Consider the following 23,696-nt stretch of genomic DNA (forward strand, 5'->3'; position numbering starts at 1 on the left):
CTGGGCGGCAGCAAGGACCAGAGGAGGGCAGACAGGGACACCTGTAAACTCACTACTCAGCCCTAGACTACAGGGGATGGGGGTGGGGTGGGGGTTGAGGACGTGAGGATTTTCCTAGCCTATAACCCATCCATGAGGCCCGCCTTTTCCCAATCTCCTCTTACACATCACAGGCACTGACCCTGGGCACAGGGCCACCTGTGGAGTCCTCCCTGCTAAGATAGCCTGCTCTGGAGCAGCCAGGACACATCAGGGGGCACCTGAACCCTGAGACAGCCCCAGAATCACCCTTCTTGAAAGGGGAAAGGTGCCGTTTATTTTAGGGACTATATTTTTCTATACCCCCAAATGCATGCGCCCTGGCAGGAACAGAATGGTCAGTTTGGAATCGAAGACAGTCTGGGACAGAGAGTCCCATGAGCTAGGCAGTGGGCACGGGACAGGCAGCTTTGGTTTGAATCAGCACTCTGACTTCTACTAAGCTGGGCAGAGGTGGGGCGAGCAGGGCCGCCCTGCCCCCGCTGGGTTCCCTGACAGGATTCCAGTTTGGGCCTCCCAGAGAGGGATGTGGGAGGTCTCAAGGCCTCAGGCCCTGGAGGTCCTCGTGTAAGTGTTAAAACATCCCTACAACTGCCCCCTGGCCCCAGCAACCCAAAGGTTACATTCATCAGTTAAGATTAAAGTTTAAAAAAAAAAAAGATAAAATGTAGATCAGCCCCTTCCCGTGAGGTCCAGGGGAGCGACCACCCTGGTTCCAGCTGCCTGGTTTTGAAGAGGGGCCACCCAGCTGCTCCCAGCAGGCACCAGTCCAGGCCCCAACGTGAGCTGTGGTGATGGAGGCTACATTCACAGGGGGACACGTGGCAAGGCCAAAGCCGCATGAGGTGAGATGAGGAACTGGGCAGTGAGTGCCCTCCTCCAGGCCCCTCTACCCAGGTGGTCTGAAAGGCCAGGCCATAGTCCCAACCCCCAACCCCTGTGCAGCCAGGAGCTGAAGGCTGGACCTGGAAGACATTTGCATGGTGCCTCCCTCTGTAGCTGGGTGGAGGCAGCCTCGTGGTTCAGGGCCGAGACGGTGGGTGCCAGGCTCGGAGGGAGCAGGGTGGCACTTAGGCCCCTCCGGACCTGGAATGGAGAAAGGGCATCAGGAGAGGACATGATACTGGGCTCTGAGGGTGAGCCCTCCAGATGCCCCGCTCCTCCCCAGAGGTCCTGGAGGCATCAAGTCACAGGCTGGCCAGGTGGGGGTTCTGGCAGAGGTCAGACAGCGGTGGCATGGTAGACAAAACAGATGGGCAGGACGCAGGGGGAGGCCCCCCCTAAGGGTAGGGGTTGCAGGGCACAGTTCCAGCGCCCACCCGGCCATGGTACCCGGCGGCAGAAAGGACAGATGAAGGTGGACCAGGGCCCAACAGGCGGGTGAGCAAGAGGAAGAGCCTGAGGACTCCTGCCCAGGCTGCCTGCAGGGCTGCGGGAATCGGATCGGTCCCAGCTCCCGGTCAACAGAATGCAAAGGGACAGATGAAATGGAGACAAGGACAGCGGGAGGGATGACGTGGCCGGCATCACACTGCCCCCTGCTGGGTCGGGTCATACCTTCCACGACGGATGTTTCTTCAAGAGCCAAAGACAGGACAGGCAAGAGAGATAAGAAAAGAAACTGTGTGAATTTCCTGTTCTCCAAAAGAATGCCCTTCCATCTCAGGAAGACCTGCCCCATAAATGGACCATGGAGCTCTATCCCAGCTTGGTAGAGGGTTCAAATCCTAGCATGGCCACTAAGTCACCTTGTGACCTTGGGCCTCAGGGCTCTTCAAGTGCCCAGGGTGGGGCCTAGATCAGACCCTAACTGCAATGTCCTGGAGTTCCTGAGCTGAATGTGGACAGGGACTGGGGGACATCTCAGACACGCCCTGACCACCTCTCCCCTGGCAGTGCTGGGATGCAGTCTTCAGGAGGCTGGGAGTCAAGGCTGTTCCCGTAAAGTCTGGTGTTGGCTTCTTAAAATGTTTAAACCAGACCCTGTGGGCTGGCTTGCAGGAGTGATGTGTGAGTTCAGGCTGAGCTAACCTGTTAGGGAGGTCATTAGGCTCCAACAGTCTGGGGTGCTGAACCCCCAGGCACCTGGAGGGGATCTAGGGAGAATGTGTCTCTTACTTAAATCCCCAGCCCGTGCCGCCCAGGACGATGGCTGCGACCAGGACAGCCCCGGCGATGGAGCCAATGATGATGTTGGTACCGCTGGGACCTGGGGAGGAGGGCAGGGCTTGGTTGGCAGGGACAAGCATGGAAAACGGGCAACACAGACGGTGCTGGGCAGCTTCAGCCTTACCTTTGTATCTCTCAGTCTCCCCAGTGGGAGGGGATGTGGGCAGTGGGTTGTGGATACTGCAGTCTTTGCCTGTCCAGTCTGGCTGACAGATACACTTTCCTTCGTTGCTGCAAACCTACAGGTGGGTGAGGCCAGCATGGGTAAGCAAGGACACGTGACACGTCCCTATGTCAGCCTCCTCCACCATGCTCCTCCTGGCCTCCAGACACCCACCCCATGATGGGAGCAGATCCGTCGCTCTCCGCTTCCAGGGCAGGTGCTGAAGTTGAAGGCAGAGGCCGGCAGGCAGCGGTGATCTAAGCACAGCATGTTGGGCCCACAGGCTGTGCCGTCCTCCACATAGCTCAGGTCTGAGCCATCAGCTAGCTGCACGTGGCCTCCCCTGGAGAGATGGTATAGTTGGCCTCAACCCCTGTCCTCTAGTCCCCGTCCCAGTTGTCCCTTGTCCTCCCCAGCCACGGTCCCGGACAACACCTGCAGTCCAGCTCCTTGCCCTGGTGGTAGAAGGTGACACTGCTGATGTCACCCCCCAGATCCCCTAGCCGAGGTGCTCCAGAGATGTTGACACATAGAAGGAAGCCACAGAGCACATCCCTGTTGGGACACATGGGGACAATGAACCCAAATTTCACTGTAGACCCAAGTACTGAACCTGCGTTCCTTCCCCTCGGGCCTCACGGGCTCTTCCTGGAGCCTGCTGCCTTCACCTTTGGAGATTCCCGACCCTGGCTCTGGGATGCTACTCACTGCTTAGTGCATTGGACCCAACCAGATCCCTTGCGCCCACAGTTTCCACGCTCTGTCCCCTCTACATTCAGCTTCTCATAGCAGAAACGATCTGCAGCCACTAGAGAGAGAGAGAGAGAGAGAGAGAGAGAGAGAGAGAGAGAGAGAGAGAGAGGTGAGGCATCACCCCACAGACCCCTGCACCCCTCTAGGACCTCAGACCTGCACCTCTAAAACTCAGGCCTAATCCTTGGGCTTGATGCCCAAGATCTTCAAAAGCCACATGTCATTTGCAGGACATGTTCAACCGGAAGCTGCCCCAGCCTAACTCTCGAGTTTTGTGTTTTTCCGAGTCACTGTTCCCTATACCCAGCTGGACTCACCATGGCCCCATAGGGCTTGGCACTGCCGGTCCCGGGTTTTACAGCGGCCTCCATAGCAACGACCCTATGACCCACAGGAGAGGAAGCATGAAGACACCGAGGGATCATAGTGGGGACACAACTGCACTGAATTTGGAGGGAGGACCCCACCCCCATCCCTCATACCTGCTCATGATCACAGTAGTAACCATCCAGCTTGTGAAGGTTAGGGGGGCACTGCAGAGAGAGGGGCTGGCTGAGCAGGGTAGCCCAGAGCTGAGCAGAGGTACTGGGGAAGAATGCAGGGAACCAAAAGCTTCCCAAAGAAGTCTCATGTTACATGGCTCTTCCACATGAAGGACGGGGCCTGTTTGGCTCTGGATTTGACTCCCAGGCTTTTCTGGGCTTCCCCAGTTTCCTAAGATCTAGTTAACCGATGTTACGACCCATCTGATTCCTAGAATACACTAGACACTGGTGCCAGGTGATGGGAGTACCAGCCTCTCTACAAATGCTTATTTCATGATTGAAGGAATGGAGCTAGGTGGCCTGACCCCTTTCTCAAAGAAGAAAAAGCTGAGGCTGGTTAGTGGCGGGCAGTGTGGCCGGCTGCTAAGCAGAGAGGATACAGAGAGTAGTCAGCTCTTCAGAGCCAAACTTCTAAGGGAGGGGGCTGTCTTGCTTTGAGCTTCCACAGGACAGCTGGTTTAGCAGACCTGGCTTGAGTCTCCGGTGCAGGTCTCTGCGATGTCACACTCATTCACCGCTTCTCGGCAGGAGACACCTCGTGGTTCATACTAGGAAAAGCATGCATGTGTTTCTGGGAAGGATAAATATCTCGACACTGCCCTTCCAGGGTTACTGTCCTGGATCGTGGGTCCCAAGGCCTGTTTCTCACTTCCTGTCCCTCTTCACCCTCAACAGTAAGGGTGACTCCCCCCACCCCACCGGCCCCCAGCTCCTAACTCATTCCTCATTGGTGCTTTCTTCGGGACAAGGCCCGCCCACACAGACTCAGCTCCTCCTCATTCCCGCCTCTTGTCTGGGCATCCAATCGTTTCTTTGCTTCTTCCCCCAATCCCTCGCTCCCCCCCCCCTTGGTCCTCACCTTGCAGCGGCGACAACAGAGCCCATCGCTGCACATGGCGTCGTGTGTCAGGGTGCATTTCTTGCAGCAGTTGCCCCCCGCTCGGCTGCACTCCTGAGGGTCGCGGGGAGAAATGGAGAGGCGGGCTAGCCCCTTCCCACTCTGTGCTCTCCCTTCCTGGAGCCCACGCTTCACGCGTGCGTCCCGGGCCCACACGGGACACCACCCGGACCGCTCACCTGCACCGACCCGCAGTCGCACTCCTCCCCCGCCTCCACGAAGCCGTTCCCACACTCGGGAGGGTCCAGGAGCTGGAGGGAGAGGGGATGTCGGGAGCCTGGCTGGGACTTAACCACCCCCGCTTCCCAGTTCTCTGCGCTGGTACCTTGAGGGGCTTGTTGAACAGGCAGCTCCCGCCTCCCTCCTGCAAAAACTGGTTGTATTCGTCGATGCTGCAGCGCGAGAACTTGCGGGGCAAATAGAACCTGGGCGGGCGTGAGGGGGACTGTGTTGCTGGGGGCAGCCCTCCCTCGGGAGACTTGGTTATTACTACAAGGAGACCGAGGAACTGCCCTGTGGTTGTACGACAGTCAATCCCAGACTCCCATCTGGGAATGGGTGGAGGACGTCCCTTGAACCTCGGGACAAAGAGCCCAGCGTTGGAACGCCTGGGAGGGACGAAGCCTCGCACGAGGCTCGAGCGCCTCCCAGTGGCCAGAGAGCACGCTGCAGTCTGGCCGTTTGTGGTATCCTAGTGTCCCTGAGCTTTTTACAGATAATCTTTATTCTTGGTTATCCTGAGTAGTCCCGTGAGCTGGATCTCTTGAAGCCACCCATCTAGACTTCCAGTGCTCCCTGAAGGCCTCTTCTTACCTCAAAGCCTTCCCAAAGTCTGTCTCCAAGAACTCACCCAGTGTCCTCCATGATGCAGCCCAGCCAGATGTCTGGACACTTGCAGTCTCCTAAGAGGAGATTTAAGAACACATGAGACAGGGTGGAGAAGCACGCCCCCCCCCCCCCATGGCTCCTGTGCTGCGTGGGTCTGGGAGGGTTGTGGGTTTCAGGGTTGGTACCTGCCGAGCTCCGGTGTTTATTCCACATCATGCCCAAGTTCTGTCCTAGCGTCTGGGCCAGGGTCACCGCCATGGCACCCATGTTGCCATACTAGGGATAGGGAAGATGGAGCACAGGATGTCTCCATGCTCCCAATAGCCACTGTGTCTTAGCAAGCCTCTGTCTTGGCTGAGACCCTGTGTGCTCACCTCGTTCACACCCCCACCCCTGGACAGTGAACAGATGCCGCCCACGTAGGCCGCCCCGCTGCTGGTGCTCTGGAAGGTTCTACCCCTAGAAGGGAGAGAGTGGTCAGGATGATGTCGAAGGAGCAGTGAATTCCAGGCCTTCATATCAGCCTGGTGGCTTCAGGCTAGCCCTGCCCTATCTGGGTGCATTCACCCTTAAGCCAAACTGAGGTTTTGGGGGCCTTTAATTGGGTTTGTCCATCACTAGAGAACTTCATCACAGAAAAAGGGGTGATGGGCAGTCTGGCAAAGAAAGACGAAGATCACATCCCCTGCACAGCCCCAGGTGCAGAGGATGCCCAGCTGGTGCATGTGGCTGGAAGCAGGTGGCAGGCGCAAGGTGAGCTCCACCTGCAGGCCCCCCGAAAAGAGCACCTGGCACAGGCGGTAAGAACTAGCAGCCAGCAAAAGCTGGCAGGGTACAGTGCGGGGACTCACGAGAAGAGGTGGGTGGCATCACTGGGCTCAGGCAGACCCTCCCGCCGGTAGACCATAAGCCGGGCCAGGGTCTCCAGTAGATCGTCCTGCACCTGGATCTTGTCCCCATCTGCCCATGTTTCCATGGCAACCAGCACAATTCTTGTGTTAAGCTGCTCCTTGTATATCTGGGCCCAGAGAGAAGATGGGGGAGGGGCTGGAGGGAGGCTGTGGTCTACATTTTCAAGAAGTGGGGGTCAGTGGCTGACAATGACCCCTGGATGCCTGGATGTGGGGAAGAAGTGGGGAGGGGAGTAGAAATGCAGCTCACCACATCTGCCAGGTTCACAACAGATTTTGCAAAGTTGCTGGTGAGGACCACCGACTGCCTCATCTGCTCAAACTGCCAAGAGAGGTGGGGTCAGAAGGCAAGGCTCCCCTGGCCCCTCCTCCCAGGCTCTTCCCTTAGCCCGGTGGCCCCTCCTCCCAGGCTCCTCCCTTAGCCCGGTGGCCCCTCCTCCCAGGCTCCTCCCTTAGCCCGGTGGCCCCTCCTCCCAGGCTCCTCCCTTAGCCCGGTGGCCCCTCCTCCCAGGCTCCTCAGCCTGGGAACTTACCAGCTGGTGGTCGTTGATCACAATCAACTCTACATACTTGGTCTCGCTGTGCACTGTGGGGTGGCCCCTGCGGACCTGGAGGGCGGGTGGGCACTTGGAATCAGTCCCCTCCATGTCTGGACTCATGGGTAAACCATGAGCAGACTTGTGGGGAGGAGGCATTCTGGTCTCCAGCCAGGGATGGTGCCAGCCCCCAACTGGCAGAAAATGCCATCCCTCCCAGCCTGGAAACGAGAGCAGAGGACATGCAGTGTCTGAGGGCCCCAAAATGGGGACCTGTTGAGGTGGCCCTCTCTGGAGATAGTTCCCTGGCCCCTGACCTCATTGATGTGAACTCTCCTTTGCCCAGCCATAGGTGGGGATGACCTGCCTTGGACCATTCTCTAAGGTCTTGCAGCCCGAGGCTGTGCGGGCCCCGTACCTGCCTTTTCCTTCTTAGCTTGGGCCAGTTGGGAGGAGCAGACTGGGCAGGGACAGCAAACAGGCAGCCTGTGGGGAGCAGTAGGTAAGAGAGGCCTAGCTGTCCAGCCCCACCCCCTTCCCCTCTCTTACCTGGTTCCCTGCATCCAAGGGGGGCTGGGAGGAGAGGGGTCCGGTAAATGAGGTGGGGAAGGGGTCCCTGCAATGAGGGAATTTAGTTCTTGGGGAGCCAACCAGATCTGCTCTGAGCCCAGATTGGGGGCAGCTCCCACCCTTCCCCCACCCCACCCCAGGGTGACCCAGAACTGGCCAGAGCTCCCATGTCGGATCTGATCTCCCAGATGCTCAGATTCCAGGGTCAAGACCTGGGGGCGCCCTGAGAGACAGGGGCAAAGGACACTGGAGCCCAGTGAGAGGTCACTTGGGGGACAGAGGGGACATTGGAGATGGGGGCGGAGAAGGCAGGAACCAGAGCTGGGGTCATCCAGGGCAGTGAGGCTGAGGTTACTGGAGGGGAGGAGGAAGCACCACAGCTGTTGGGGGGCAGTCACAGCCATGGCCGTCAGAAGGAGGGCAGGAAGGCCCTGCAGGCTTTGTTTACCTGTGGGGGTCCCCAAGGTCCAGCCATCTCCTTAGGTTCTATGATGTAAGTCAGGTTGCCATCAGAGAAGACCCCACTGTAGAGAGAGGCACAGTTCGCCACCATCCAGGGCCAGGCACAGGCCCCCACTGCCGCCTAGTGCCCCACCCCTACTCACTGAAGCCCCTGGCAGGTGGAGAGTGCAGCAAAGGAGTCTGGGTTGCCCCGGAGTTTCCCGTGGTAGTAGCAGTGGTCTCCAGCCCCCTGTGAAGCGGAAAAGCTGTGAGTAGGACCCCCTGCCCCAGCATGGAGGCAAGGGGACAGTACAGGGAGGACTGTGGCCGCAGGAATACCAGAGGCTCTAAGCTGGTGGAGCTTCTAATGCCTTCTGTCACCCGTGAGCAAGCTCCTAACACTTTCTGGGCCAGCTTCATCTACCCCATAAAATGAGGACACTAGGCCGCAGCACCAGCTCCTGGCTATTCGTTGGGGCTGGTGAAAGATCCCAGAGTCCTTTGAGACCACTAGCTGGCTCTTACATAGAACCCGCTGTACATACGTACATACCCCAGACCCTGTTCTGAGCATGCCACCTACAGTGTGTCATTTAACCGGGACCTGCAGTAGATGCATGTGGTCTGCAGCTGAGAAACTGTGCACGGCTTCTCCTGACCTGCTCACAGGTCAGAGGGGACCAACAGCACCCGCCTCTCCCAACTCTACTTCCTGCAGAATTACTTGTGCTCCAGTTACAGAACAGGCTGGGGGGGGGGAGGAATGGGGGGGAGCAAGCTATTTATAGATGCTCATTCATCTTTGTTCAGGCTCCAGGGCCTCCAGGACTGGGACCCTAGTGTGGCAGGCATCTGGGACTCCCAAAGCAAGAGGAGGCATTTGGTCTGGATGGTGCTCAGGGATGGGGCTCTCTCCAAGGATGCACGAAACCCTGAGTGTGGTCCCAGCTCTCCCCAAACCAGGGAGTGGTTGCTGTCCCTTCCAAAGCTAAGGTGATATAAAGACCCTGTTATATCACCATGCAAGGGGTCCCGGGGGGTCAGACCACAATCTGAAGCTGGGGGGTGGGGCTCAGGGTCCCACACCACTCAGTCTTTCCTTCCTAATTGCAGGTCCACAAAGTCTCAAAGGTGTGGGGGGGTCCAGACACCTGGCCATGCTGAGTGTGTCCCTGACACCCCTCTGCCATCCGTCTCTCTGTCCTCAGTGTTCCTCTCTGCTGGTGTTCCGGGGGTCAAAGCCTCACATACACAGGCTGGCTCTCCACCACTGTGGTACACCTACAGCCCCACCCTTGCCTCTGTGAGCATTGAACAGCACCTCTATCCTATCTGACCCCTCCAGAGACACTCACAGTGTTGTGCTGCCTTGTCCCCTCCCGGCTGAAGTGTCGCTCCACGTACTGCGAGGACAGGAGGTGACTGAAACGGCAAAGTAGCAGGAAGGGGGGGGTCACCAGGTGAAGCCAAGTCCTGCTTAGGTCCCACCCCAGCTAAGGATCCACATCCCCCAGGAGTCCCCAGCCAGCCACACCCCACTGCCCCACTGCCTGCCCTCTGGCTCCAGGCCACACTCACTGGTTTAGCTCCAGGTCCAGAGTGAAGTCTGAGTCGAAGGCTGGGATGACAAAACTCACCTGGGCCAGGTGCACAGGCTGACATGGGGGAGAGCAGAGAGGGGTCAGCCTGAGGTGAGAATGGGGAACCCCAGAGGAACCCTGGGGAGGGACAGCCAAGCCCCAGAAGCTGAGGAGACCCCTTTCTTGGGTCTTTGTCCTCTGAGGCTCCTTTCCCAGGGACAACTGTTCAACCTTGGCCACAGCCCACCCCTCCCACCCCCCACCCAGGTCCTGGGCACCCTCTGTGCCCTGACTGCTTTCTGGGTTAGTCTCCTTGAGAATCAGAGACACAGAGGGGCAGCTTGGCCTTGCCCATGGCCTCATAGTAGGCTCTCAGAGCTGACGACAGGGCCACCCGGCTTCAATGGAACAGAAAGAAGGCCCCTAACATACCATGGGAAAGTAGCCTGTCTCAGCCCATGGCTGGACAGGGGAAGGGGAGCAGGCCCCTTGCTACCCCAACCCCAACCTATACAGGACTCAGGCCTCCAGACACATGGAGACTGACCACTGGGGCCCTAATGCTGGGCAAGGGCAGGTGCTACCTTGACAGGAGGGTGGGGCTCCCACACCCCGAATCCATTGCCCTCTGCCTACCCAAAGCAGCTCATCTTTAATATTTCAATCCAACGGTTAATTTTTAAACACGGAAGTTTTCCTGATAAATTTTTCAAAGAGGCATATGTAGTGGGACTGAGAGGCTCCAAGTTGCTATGGCAATGGACTAGGCCTGAGCAAGATGGCTGCCCTCTCTGCCTAGATGCCCAGCTGCCTGGCAGTGGGGATGGGAGAAGGGAGACATCAAAGGCTGGAGGCAAAGTTTCACACACACACACACACACACACACACACACACACACACACACACACACACACCAGAGAAGGGTAGCAGAGCTTGGGCTAAAGGAAGGGGGGCTGGCCTGAGCTACAACCACTTTAAGGACACACCTGGAGCCCAGCTCTCTTTCAAATGCTGGCAGTCAAAGTCTTTGGTCTTCCAAATCATTTTGCAAGCACAGGAAATGTCTGGGGCTGAATTCAGGGGCCAGAGTCTTTCCTATTCCATCTATTTAGAGATGTCTCTGGAGCCAGACCTTGCCACTCTGCCCTCTGGTGCAGGAAGAGAGCCCTGACACTCAGGTCAATGGGTCTCAGAGCCGGTGCCTAGTTGAGTCCTCTTTCACCTTACCATAACTAATTCTTTCTGAGTACTGCTTAGGGCCTCTGAGGTGGTCTGAACTCTATGAGCGCTGCCATATTTGACCTCTTCAATCACCCGGTGATTGAAGGGCAGCTGCTCCCGCCCTTCCTGACCGACACAAGCAAAGCACAGAGATGCAAACTAGTATGCACAAGGCCACGCAGGTAAGAGGTTAATGCCTTGTGTGGTGATGCAATTTGCAATCCCAGGAGGATGAGGCAGGAAGATGATGGGTTCAAGGCTAGCCTCGGCTCCATAGTTCCATACTGTCTTGGCTGCTGAGACCTTGTACCCCAAACAGAAAAGAGAGAAAAATTTAAAAAGAGTGTAATATTCAACCCCAGAGACTACACTTCCAATACTTCTCTTCTGGAAGCTGACAAGAATGGAAGTCAGCCCAGGGCCCTGGGAGCCTTGGGGCATGCAGACAATGTGGAACCAAAGGCCAGCGCCTGCAAAGGCAGACCTGTGAGCCCCAAGGACATAGACTCGCCCCATCCCAGGCTGTCTGAGGTTCCAAGCTCTACCCTAAGCCCCCAGAGCATCAATCAGGCTCAGAATAGAAAACCAAGGGCCATGAGTCCCTGCTACAATCCCCCTCAACCTCGCCAAGTCTGCTGTCCCCCTCATGCCTGGCCTGGCTCTGGTCCTCTCTCCTTCAGCTCTGCCTGGGCACCTCTGCCCTTCCCACCTCAGGACTACCTGGGCTTGTCTGTCTGTCCCTATCCTGGCTGCTCGGAGAAGTAGCTTTCTAGGCTCCTTCCTTTGATCCAGTTCTAAGTTGTGCAACCTTAGGGATGATCCAGACGCCTCCGTGAGCCCCAGATTTTCCCTCCGACGAATGTAAGTTGAGTACACAAGGCTGGAAGACTTCTGCAAGGGTCACGCTAAGCCCGCTCTGGGGAAAGCAGGGACCGATAGATGGTGAGAGACACGGTGGGGTTCTCTTTCTCCAGTTCTCTGCAGCCAGTGAGGCTCAGCTGTGAGGCACACCACCCTTCTCCAAGGGACACAGGGCTCAGCCCAGAGAAGACCAGCTGGTCCTGAGGGATGGTACGGGGCGGGGGTGGGGTGGGGTGGGGACGAACGGACGGGGTGGGCCGAGGCAGACTTACAGGACTCTGTACAAGGTGGCCGGAGATAGTTGAGAATTAAGGCACTAAGGTATGTTGGTCTGGCCCAACTGTCCACACTCAGAGGGGAGCACCAGATCAAGCGAGCCCTGCCCTATCCCAGGCACAGGGCTGCTGACTCCAGGACCTACAAGTTCCAGTCAAGTTTTTGCCTAGTGTTTCTACCAAAGTCGATAGTTCTCCTTGTCAGGCCTGGCCCACTATCCCAGCCCTGTCTCCTCCCGTTACCCTCAGTCCCTAGGGCCCTCCAGACCTCGGGTCACAGCAGTGGGTCACACCTCAGCCTGTGCCCTGGCTCAACACTACTCAGGGGTGCTTGACATGACCCCATGGCCTGCACTTGCCTCTTCCTTCTCGGCCACCTTGACTCTTAGATGCCCTGTTCATTTGATCTCAACCTGCCCCAGGCTGGCAGGTCCTCAGGGAGCGACACCAGGTGGTGACAGTCCCAGGGTCATGCTGGGGAGATGCCAGGCCAAGTCTTTCTCCTGGACTGGAGGATGCTTCTGCATGTCAGCTGGTATGTGGTTCCTGGCAGGTGACTGCCCCTCCACCTGCCTCTCTCCTTGGCAGGTCCTCCCTGCCTCCCAGGCTCCTGCTTCTGGCAGCCCACACACCTCAGTTTCTCTTGCTTTCTCCATGTCCTGCGTTGGGCCACCCAGATCATATAGGGCACAGAGAAAGACCTTACACCTAGAATCGAAGTGGCAGGAGGGACTGATAATGAGCACCAGAGTTCCCCAGAAAACTGAAGCTGCAGATCCCTGTTCCCCTCCAGGCACTGCCCCACAAGGACTCTGAACCCCACCCTCTCTCATCTTCACCTGCGAAGCCAACCCCTACCAGTCCCCAGAAGGCTCAGCCCACTCACACCTCTCAACCTCTAAGTTTCCAGTTTTTACACACATATACACACCACATACAGACACGCACACATACACTCACAAACATGCACATACAAACATATACACACCACATACAGACATGCACACATACATTCACAAACATGCACATACAAACATATAGACACCACATACAGACATGCACACATACACTCACAAACATGCACATACAAACATGCTCACATACATAATCACGACCACATATATATGCACACATACACTCACAAACATACACATACAAACATGTACACATACACATAATCACAGACTCCCACATAGATATATGCACACATACACTCACAAACATGTACGTACACATACAGATGTGCACACACACACACACACACACACACGCACATGTGATCCCTAATTCACCTTTTAATGCCTTTTAATGGTTTGGAGCAAGGGCTATCGCTGCCTTCCTCCCCACCCAAGTCCTCAGCAGTCTTCAGGGTGGATGGGCAGTATAAGCCCTGAGGAACCATTTACCCCCCACTCAGTTTTTCTACCGTTAAAATGGGTGTTATGAGCATGACGTAAAATTCAGCACACCATTACAGTCAGGGGCAGTAGTCACAACATGAAGGACCTCCACAACCTGAAGCCAAACAGGGCTTTGAGGTAAAATACCTCTTTGGTTTAACTCCTGTGGATGGCGACATGAATCGGGCTTGGTGCTCTAGATCTGGGTGGAGTGATTTATTTACCTGTGAGGGTCTCCCCTTGCCTCCACTCTCTGTGTTTGCAGACACTCTTGGGGCTGGGTGAGAGCAAACAGGAAGAAGCCAAAGAGGTGGGGGCCTTGCCGGGGAGCCCCCTCATCCAGCAGCCACCCCCTCCCGCCCAGCAGACACCAGCACGGTGGACAGGCTCCATTCATCCACAGGGCATCGGCTACAGACAAGAAGAACAGGTGCATGACTTCCGATGATCGGGTTTGACCTAAATTTTTGAGGACAGAGTCACCTCCTTACAGGGTCATCAGTCCCTCTGGGGACAGACTCTGGACAGCTGGGCTCCTCGAGGCACCCAGGAGGGTGCTGGGTAAGGCCAGGCCCACAGGCCAGAGTCTAGTGGGAGGACTGCAGATGTCACGATGCTCCCTTTAAATTCCCACCTGGAGCTGGACAGGTAACCCCCAAATGCCCTGTCCTTGGCTTCCAGCCACTCATCTCCACAGAGCCTCTCTTCCCCAAGACCTACACAGAGCTGTGTGGCTGCTCTGCCATAGCTGCAAATCACGACATGGCCTTGTCTCTGGGGGGAGGGTGTGAGGGGCCTCAGTCCCTGACCTTGCTGTTCCCTGTGTCCAGCTCGAATGGGTTGGGACGTTACTTATTTGCATGCTCGCTCCTATGCAAAAACAATGCCCAGCAGTTATCACTCTCTCCGGCAGCTCTTGAATGGGCTCTCCCAGGGCTAGCCTAGCTCAGCTGGGTTGGCTGCAGACCTGGGTCCCGACTCTGCTTGCTGCCCATAGCCTCATTTCCCTTCGGCTCCCCAAAGCGTCTGGGTTTCCAAGGACCAGGCAAGATGCACACAACAGCTTCCTGGGCCCATGGACTCGGTCAGCTGGTGCACTCTTTGCCGGCCCGCACTTCTGCAGTGGATGCCAACCTAACTGTGCATCATGGCATCTTGTCTTCCTCCCTCAGCTGCAGGCTCTCTGAGACATTGGCTTTCTGGGTTCTCCCCCTTCTCCAGGCCACAGGCCCAATCTTCCCAATAAGAGAGATGAGAGCCTTGGTGGAGAGAGCGGCGTCTGAGAGACGGAAACAGATGCTTTGGCTTCTGGAGTTCCGATGGATCGTAGTCAACCCAGACTTTCAGCAGCTCAGGAGGTCTGCCCCAGCAAGGGGTGTCGGTGACACCTGGGGTCTAGTTCCTGTCCCAGCCCTGCCTTCCCCAAAGGGACCCCAGCACATGAAGGCCTTTCCCACTGCTGTCACCTAGAGAGGGCTGAGATACCATCACCCCTAGATTAATAATCAAGGTCAGATAAGACTCAGAAAGAGGACATGACCAGCCTCCAGCCAGGGCAGGTTCCCTGTGGCTAGCACAGGCCTCTATCCATTGCATCACCAGGGATGCTAGTCGCTGAGGCCCAGCCTGCAGTGCAGTGACCCCTGGGACAGGGTCTGGGCAGAGGCAGAACACTTCCTGTAGAGTCCTGTTTCCGCCTGCACTGGCTCCATCATTCTTCCACTTCTGACCCTGGGAAGCAGTGCCAGGTGTGTGTGCTGGGGGCGGGGGTGGGGGTGGTGATGTGTCAGGGACCGGTTCAGTCAGGGAAATTCTTGGACATGCATCAGTCTCCTCTCCTTCCATCCTTCTGACTTGGGGAACGTTGGAGCTCCCCTCGGAGCCTAAATTTCACAATCTCTAGAGGTAGAATAGCCCAGTAGAAAGCGCTCTGGGCTTAAGGTCTATTAACTTTGGACAAGTGGCATAGCCCCTCTGGGTCTGAGCTGGCTAATACGTACAGGGGCAGGCGGAAGTATCTGCCTATGGCCTTGTGGAAAGAAAGGGATGTGGAATGCGCACAGCAGCCCCGTGGCCTTGGCAGCCTTCCCCTTTACCACCTGAACAGGTCTCCTGCCTTTGGCACCTGAGGGATGAGGACACCAGGGTGCCAAGTGATTCTCCTGGGAAAGATGCATGATCCTCAAGGCAGTCTCAGGCCCAGAGAAACAACCAGAGACAACAACTACCCAGGATCCACAGAACTCTCCACCCCATGCCTTGGCCACTTCTTAGACGATGGATTCAGTTACTTGTTTATACCTGGCTCCACACACAAGCCAACACAGTCACCTAAAAAGAACAACATCCAAAGAGCCCAGCTCAGCCCTACTGTGTGCTTCACCGTCTCCGCCCACAGCCCAGGCCTGCTGTCCTGAGGAAGAGCTAGGGGAAGTCATAGCCTACCAAGCTGGAGCCCCCACTTCTCATCCCTTATGCGTCTCAACTATACCTTGACCCCATAGCATGTATCTCTTGTATAGCTCGAGCCAGAGTCCCAGTGGTCAGACGGGGTCAAGTGTGCTGCAGAGTACGCAGTTCATAGAAAGCTATGCTAGAAACCAAAGAGCGACCAGGATACTCCACCCCTGGGCCTGGGACATCCCCAAGGCTCATTCAGCTGCCTCTCTGGGTGCCGGAGTGGGCGCTGAAGTTGGCCTCTACCCCACCCCTAACCCTGCAGCAGCTGCCAACTCAGGACCATTAGCCCCCTCCCCTCCCCTCCTCAACACAGCCCTGAGTGATGGTCCATCCATTATGCATGCTCCTTCCTGCTCCATTCCATCCTCAACTATTCCCATCTCTGCACCACCCAACTACCTCTCCTCCCCCTCCCCCTGAAGGGCTTTTAACCAAGTACATTAGGCAGGGCCAGACGCCAGTCTCCTCTCTTCCCCTCCTCCCTCTACCCAGCCCAATTCACCTCCCACCACTCCCAGCTGCCCCAAACTTCTCAGACTTGGCTTGGCCCCTCCTTTGAGTCTCTCGACACCTCCTGTTTCTGCATGGCTTTCCCTGTACAGCCCTCAGCCTCCCCTCTTGGCCTGGCTAACTTTCGGCTTCAAGCTCCTGGAGAGCTAAGCTGAATGACTATTCCATCTGGATGGTTATTATTCACATGATATTAATTAATTATTAATTGCACTTAATCTCCTTCATTCCCAACCTTCCTCTGGGAAGCAGGGGCCCAGCAGCACGAAAGGGACAGGGCACAGGTAGAGCCAGCACTTTGCAGATGAATCCTGGGCCTCAGGTCATTCTGCAAGGCCCCAGCTTCAGCTAGGACAAGAAGAATAAGCCTATGTGTGCACAGAGGGAAACTGAGGCAGGAGTCAACATCATGCTGTTCCAAGAAAGTCCACTGAGGGGTGGCTTTGCTGGGACATCAGAGCATGAATCTCTGACTGCATGATGCTGTCCTGCCCCCAAGACCTGTTTTAGGCAGAACCACTGTTTCTGGTGGGCAGTGGGGGGCTGGTTGAAGGATGACCCTAAGCAAACTGAAACCTGAGTGTGCCAATGTCTACTGGTGTGCAGGGCAGGGGGTTTCCACAGTGAGGGGAGGGGTCCGGAGCTGGAGAGTCCCGGAGTCCCCACTGCTGGGCTCCAGCCCCACCTGATGACCCATTGCACTGAAAGGGAGGCAGCAGGAGCTGCAGCCTCAGCGGGTGGCACTGCACCCTGGCTACTTGGCGGACTGTTGCGGGGTATAAGGCCTGCTCCAGACCCCTGGCTCACCACCCAGCCCGACTCACCGTCCCCCTAGGCGGATCCTGGCGGACCCTGGTGTCCAACTGTGGCTTTCGGACCTCTCCCCCGGAGCTCTCCCTTACCAGCCGGCTGGGCTCTGTGACCTCAGGGCCCTCTGGACTCTCTGGGCTCCCCACATGGGCTGAACTCTTCCAGTGCAGAGCTCCACTGGGACCCAGGGCCCCAAGACCTGAGGAGACAAGGCCATAGCTGCAGGCAGATGCCCTCCATGGGGCAGGAGACTTGGGATGGGGGGCACGCTCCAGCCCCCACTCGATCGCGGCCCTTGGAGCCCAGTGGGCATATGGGTGGGAGGATCTGGCTGCCTTGCTGAGGGAAGAACCCTCACGGGGAGGGGGCCGAGAGCTTCCTTCTGCCCAACAGTCACGACTGCCCCCCCCCCAAGCCCGCAGAGACCTGCAGAGTCCGCCGGCCAGCTGCAGGGGATGGCCGCGGTAGGGCCGGCCGGATCCGGACAGGTGGGTGGAAGCACCTTCCCTTCTCTCCCACTCCCCTACCCTCTCGAGCTCCGGACCGGCTGTCACCCGGAGCACTGCAGGAAAATGTGGCTGCAGCAGAAATCGCTGCAAAAGCCCAGGGCGCGGACTGGCCAGGGGCGCGGGGGCAGGGGCTAGGCGGCCGGGGTCACTCACCGGGCGGGGGGAGCAGCGGCAACAGCAGCAGAGCCGCGATCGCCCAGCGCCGCAGCCGCCTCATGGTTCGCTCATAATCCTCCGGGTCCGGGGGCTGCGGCTGCGAGCGGCGCGGGGAGGGAGGGAGGGGAAAAGGGAGGGAGGAGGGCGGGGGCGGGCGACGCCGGCGGCGAGCGGGGCGGGCGGACGCGCGGGCCGGGCGGGGGTCGCGAGCGAGAGACGCGGGGCTCAGTGCGCTCTGGCCGCGGCCATCCCGGCGGGGCGGCGGGGCCGGGTTAAGAGGCGAGCGGCAAGCACGTGAGCTTTGGGCCCGCCCCCCGCCCCCTAGCCGGGGCCCGGGCCTCCGCTGCGGTAGGACAAAAGGGGCACCGCCTGAAGACCCCCTGTTCTGGGCACTCCCTTGGCAGGTGCACCCATCCTGAGACCCCTCCGCAGCCACCCCTTTGCATAAGGAGCTGCCACCCGTAGATTGGCAGGTGGAGGGTGGCAGGGTGAAAAGGGTCCCTGACGTCTGACTCAGTGATGTTCATCTGGGGAATTGAGTGCGGGGCGTGGCTGATGGTCTTAGCTCACCTCCAGGACTTAGTACTCTTGAATGGAGTACCCCCAACCCCGAGGCCTCTGCTGGCGCAACGTTGTGGCACTTGGGAAGGTAGGGCACGGTGTCCTGGAGGGCAGAGGTCCTGTTGAACACCATCACACACACACACACACACACACACACACACACACACACACACACACACACACACACTCAGTGCCTCCTCCAGGACCCTTAGATCATCCAAGGCAGAGGTGGACACAGGGAATCTAAACCCTGTTTTCTAGGCTGCTTTCTCTTGACAAAGAGGTCCCCGCCTCCCTTGTAACCCTCTCTTGTAGGGCTCCTGAGTTCCATGTGGGGCATCCCAGTCCTTCTCCCTAAACCAAACACTAACTACCTGGGTCATTTATATAAGGCTAACATGTTCCATTTCTCTCCCATGTCCCAATCTTAAGGGACAGAAGTTCCATGGAGCCCTCCAGATGTGTCTGTGGTCAGAAATACATGTGACCCCACATTTAATTCCCCAGTTGACCCTTTAACCCAGTTCCTGGGCTTCTTGAGCCTGATAGACCCATTGTGAGGGACTTGGCATCTCTTGGAGAGATCCTAAGACCCCAATAAATATCTATCTGAAATGTCCCTGAGCATGTGGGGCATGACACGGGTCCCTGTCTCTGGTTAGTGATGCTTGCTCTGGGGACTGACCCCATCCCGATCTCCCAAGACCACAGTATTTTTTTTAAATATACTTTGGAATCACAGGTCACTGAGTGGATGCAGGGAACCCCTTTCTGGGTCCTCTGCTCCCTCAGGGCCTCTGCTGGGGACTGGGGAGCTGCCTCTAGCTTGTGACAGCACCCCCACCCCCTGCTCTATTTTAGGCCCAGGAGAGGTGAGAAGGCGATTTCCCGGGGAAGCGCTGACATCAATGTTGGGAATGAGGTGACTTCCACCCCATCCCCAACCACCTGCCATTCCAGCCAGCCCCAGATGCTCAGCAAAGCCAAATAAGTTCTTCCTTCACTCTGGAACCATCTTGAAATCTTCCGGGATGCTTGGGTGAAGAGGCTTCCAGTATGAGGACCCTGCCCCCATGTGGTATTCCCTTGAGACTTAGTTTCTCAGGAGGGCAAGATTGTGTTCCCATTTTACAGAACTCTACATCCCCCAGCTGCTAAGTGAGAGGCCCCATTGCTCAGTGGCCAGACCTGTCCCCTGTCCCCACCCCTGGTTCTTTCTCTGTAGGGCCAGAGGTAACTGCTACATCTGCTTCCTAAATGTCTAATCCTCTTGGTATTTCAGATCTCAGGATGACTCTCCATCCCACCATCCTGTGTTAGGTGCCATGACCCACTGGCAAGCCCTGACTAGGTATGCCTTGGGACAGGCTAGGTGTCTTCACAGTGGATGGCCCTGGGACGAGAATCTGGGTCTCTTCATATATTTAGTCTGAATCCAAAGCACAGAACCTAAGCTACTACAGTCTCTGTGACTGATTCTTTTGCTTCTCTTGGGGATATTTTTCCTTGTCCTGAGTGTCTTCTTCTCCTCCCCCGCCTCCTCTTCTTCTTTCTCTTCCTCCTCCTCCTCTTCTTCTTCTTCCTCCTCCTCCTCCTTCTTTGCTGGTGGCCCCCTAAGGCCAGTTTGGATTCAGGTATGTGACTCCCTGTCCCCCGTAACATTCGCTCATCTCTTTGGGTCCCTGGCTATGTGTGGATCCAGCTGGACTTCTTGATTGTCCTATGACAGCATCACACTTCCCAGGGGAAGGATCCATACCCATCCTGAGTCCTTTCTGCTCCACTACAAGGTACCAGGCCTGGCTTTCTTGTCCCACGCCCCCCCCCCTCCTGCCTCATGAGCCAGGAGTTCTGTCTGTCTTCAAGCTGGTGGCCCTCCTGTTGGGAGCTTCATAAGACTAGAGACTGTCTCCCTCAGACAGGCTCCAGACAGAAGTTGCTGTTTTCTTGAGTTGAGGCTTGCCTGTGCCCCTCTTAGAGAGTTGCCTACGGCGTTCCTGACAGCAATGCCATAGCTATGGCCTGCCCCTTTGGCCTCTGCCCAGCCAAGGAGTCCCCTGGCCAGTACCCTTTCTGTTTTTATGGCACACTTAGGGTTCCTCCTTGCCCATATTAAAGGGAGGGTTCTGCCCTCCTTCAGGAGCCCCACCACCAGGGGGCCTGAGGTCCCTTTTTCCTGTAGTACTTTCTGTCCTTTGGCCAGTTCTCTCAAGTTTTCCTGCTAGAGGGCCAGCCAAGCTGGGTGGGTGAAGGGCCCAGACCTTGCTTTGGAAACTCCAGGTAAGGAGTTTTGTCCTGGGCATGTGACAGTCAGGGACTGCTGTTGGTGGAACCATTCAGTCTTGGTTTCCAGTCTGAGGCCTAATAACACAGGCTGGACCTGTCTAGGCGACAGAACAGTGCAGTGGATAAGACTAGGCCTTGAAATTTAGTTAAATTTATTTAGATACTGTGAGTTCAAGCCCAGCCAAGACTACATAGGGAGACCTGTCCTAAACAAACAAGCACACAAACCAAACATATTGGAGTCAGGCATGGTGGTAAATGACTTTAGTCCCAGCATTCAGGGGACAGAGACAGCTGGATCTTTAGCAACGTCCAGAACAATCAATGCTACATAGTGAGACCCTTTTTACAAACAAACAAACAAACAAACAAACAAAATAAAACAAAACTAAAAGAAAGAAAGGAAAGGACCTGAGCTCTAGATTGGATTTCCAACCCTGGTCCCTTCATTTATTGCATATCTGTCCCTTTTCTGAGCCTGGCTCAGAGGCTGCAGGGATAGAGCAACAGTGGCCGAATGTCACGCACTTATGGCGCCTGATGCACAGAGAGGTTCCATCAACTGAGCCTGTAGTACAGGTGTGAGGAGGAAGCAGCTCTTGGACCTTGTTGAGAACCTTCAGACCTGCAAGCCCCAGGGCCTCTCTATACCCAGCACGTGTGACTAGGAAGGCATGGTTCTAAGGGGTTGGTTGGGGCAAGGATGTGCTATGACATTTGTGTAGAACGTCATCCTGCTTCATGTCAGTGCAGGCCAGTGAAGAGTGCTCCTCTCATAAGAATAGCTTCCCCAAGCCTCCCACCCCTGCACTCTCATCTCCCGACCCTCCAGGAGTCTCTGCATCTCTCCGGCCTTGCCCAGGGAGAAAACAGCTATACCTGGGTACTAGGATCCCAGACACTGCAGCCTTTGATGGACTTGTGGGATATCAAAGTCTGTCTCAAGGGACCAAATGCTGCTCCTTTTTCATGTAGAGATGTTCCCAGAGACTGGAGAGTTAGCCTCAGGAGGGCCTGGGGACAAGTGTCACTGTGCCCCTTAGCAGCTCCAACTATAGGTTTACTTGCGTTTTATTTTGAGACAATATCATCTCAAATATTCGTGGCTGACCTCAAACTTGCTAGGTAGCTGCGGATGACCTGCACCTTCTGAAGGCTGGGATTGCTGGTGTACACCACCACTCCTGGTTTACGTAGTGCTGGGGCTTGAACCCACGGCCTTGTGCCTGCTAGGCAAATACTCTTAAGGTCAGAGCTGCGTCCCCAGATGGTTGATCCACATTTATATTATAGACAAGGACATAAGTTGTGGGACAAGAAAGATGGAGGAAATATGCCAATCTTAAGTTTGTGGAGGGAGAGCACACTGCCGGGCGTTCACACCAGTCTGTTGAGACAATGTGCTAGGCACTTCACACATGCGCAGTTTGATGCTTGTAACTTCCTGATGGGATGGGAGCTACCATGGCCTTCATTTCTCAAAGCTTATGGAGTTATGAAGCAAGGCTGGGACTTGAACCTGGGTCCAGGTAGTTCATATTAAGGGCTCACAGACATAGCTGGGGACACAGCTCAGTGGTACAGCAACTGCCCAGCATGTGCAAGAGTCCCTAGGATCAATTCCAGTGGACAATAAAGGACAGTCACAGAGGCTGAACAGACCCTAATGCAACGACTAGGACCTCACTGGGCCAGATAGGGGCTGGAGGAGGGTCGGCAAAGATGGAGGAGGTGGGTGAATTCAGCAGGAAGATCAAGAGATCAAGGGTGTGGGCCTTGATCCAGCTGGCTGCGGCTGAGAGGGACAGAGCATCTCAAGAACAGAAGGCAGAGGGAGCCAGGACTTGTGTTGAGGATGAATTTTGGGGAGGACAGGGTCAATCAACCGTGAGATTTGATGAGGTCAAGGTATGTCACCACTAGCTAGGAGAAACTCAGAAATCATCTCACCCAAACCCTTATTTCTTTATATTTCTCTCTCTCTCGGTCTCTCTCTCTCTTTCTTTCTTTCTTTCTTTCTAAAAAAATTTTTTTTGAGACAGGGTCTCACTATGTAGCCCTGGCTGGCCTAGAATTCACTATGTAGCCGAGGTTGGCCTTGAACTTGAAGATCTGCCTACCTCTGCTTCCCTAGTGCTAGAGTTAAAGGCTTGACACTATGCCTGGCCACTCCCCTCACCTCAAGGTGTGAAGGAGTAAGTAAGCAGACTTGTCTCAGCCGGATCCTGCCTCACTCAGCAGATGCCTTCCTGACACTGGCGTTCTGCAGGGTATGGAAGGTCTCAGGGACAGCTGCGCAGCTAAAGTTCATGCCGTGCAAGCAGTAGGACCTGAATTCGAAGCCCAAAATCCATGTAAAAAATATTGCACATGGTGGCATGTGCTTGTAATCCTAGCACACGGGAGAGGAGAGGAGACAGGACCCCTGGGTTCTCTAGACCAATAAGACCAAGTCTCAAAGGAGATAGATGGTAGTTCCTGATGACATCCGAGGTCATTCGAGGTCATTCTTCATCTGTCACATGTACACATATGTGCCCCAGCACACACATGTAGCCCCACATGAGCACGCACATAAAAAATGTGTTGGGTAGAATTACCGATGTAGGTCATATGAGCAGAAATGAAGTTCCAATGAGAGAAGTGTCAAACAGTGTGTCTGGGAGAGGACAGAGCAGGAACCTAACTAAGGCCCGGACGGAAGGGACAAGCCAGTGGACGATGGTCAGGAAGAGGGCAGGAGACCAGGCTAATGTGGGGTTTCTGGGACCAAGGTTTGAAGGAGAAAGGAGGCCTGACTTAGGTCATGATCCAGCTCTCAGACGACCTTGGACTTGACAATTGCAGTGCCATGCTGCAGGTAGAGCCACCTGAAGCCCAGGACAGGGTCGATAAGAGGACACAGGAAGTCACCAGAGACCAGGGGCTGTCGTCTCATTCAAGCTGTTCAACCCACTTCCAGGCTGGAAGAGCCTCAAGTATGGCAGTATAGGAGACTGACAGAGGTGTTAGGTAGGCCAGAGGGCACAGCGCTGGCCGGACTCAGAGACAGCCATGCTCTTCTAAGTAAGCCACAAAGTGCCACGTGATGAAGGTGGATGGTGGCCAGCTATGGTGGCATCTGGTTCCAAGTTTAGCTCATCTGCTGGGGAAGAAGGGTCTGTGGAAAGTGGGCTTGATTCTCTGGTCAAGGAGCCACAAAGGGACCTG

At 56.1% G+C, this 23,696-nt stretch overlaps 1 protein-coding gene across 4 annotated transcripts; it reads right to left on the reverse strand.

Annotated features, from left to right (window-relative positions):
• Positions 1 to 963: 963 nt before the first annotated feature.
• On the reverse strand, positions 964 to 17,754 carry Adam11 (ADAM metallopeptidase domain 11). 4 transcript variants are annotated; one of them, XM_034506374.2, is made up of 27 exons: positions 17,634 to 17,754; positions 16,986 to 17,170; positions 9,432 to 9,508; positions 9,209 to 9,275; positions 8,018 to 8,103; positions 7,861 to 7,936; positions 7,392 to 7,458; positions 7,261 to 7,328; positions 6,840 to 6,914; positions 6,557 to 6,628; positions 6,247 to 6,413; positions 5,770 to 5,854; positions 5,581 to 5,671; positions 5,418 to 5,469; positions 4,893 to 4,992; positions 4,747 to 4,818; positions 4,529 to 4,621; positions 4,137 to 4,217; positions 3,607 to 3,657; positions 3,442 to 3,505; positions 3,080 to 3,179; positions 2,807 to 2,926; positions 2,546 to 2,714; positions 2,333 to 2,447; positions 2,158 to 2,248; positions 1,597 to 1,614; positions 964 to 1,125 (listed from the first exon to the last, which is right to left on the reverse strand). In XM_034506374.2, the coding sequence occupies exons 1-27, from the start codon at positions 17,695 to 17,697 to the stop codon at positions 1,110 to 1,112; spliced, it is 2,322 nt and encodes a 773-aa protein (XP_034362265.1). In that variant the 5' UTR covers positions 17,698 to 17,754; the 3' UTR covers positions 964 to 1,109. The 4 variants fall into 4 exon arrangements, with proteins under 4 accessions (XP_034362265.1, XP_076791834.1, XP_034362264.1 ...); XM_034506373.2 differs by lacking the exon at positions 964 to 1,125 and having other exon boundaries at positions 1,424 to 1,614; XM_076935719.1 differs by lacking the exons at positions 2,158 to 2,248; positions 8,018 to 8,103; positions 9,209 to 9,275; ... (1 more) ...; positions 16,986 to 17,170; positions 17,634 to 17,754 and having other exon boundaries at positions 987 to 1,614; positions 7,265 to 7,328.
• Positions 17,755 to 23,696: the final 5,942 nt, after the last annotated feature.

This window comes from Arvicanthis niloticus, chromosome 6, assembly GCF_011762505.2.
Source record: "Arvicanthis niloticus isolate mArvNil1 chromosome 6, mArvNil1.pat.X, whole genome shotgun sequence".
NCBI classification, from domain to species: Eukaryota; Metazoa; Chordata; class Mammalia; order Rodentia; family Muridae; genus Arvicanthis; species Arvicanthis niloticus.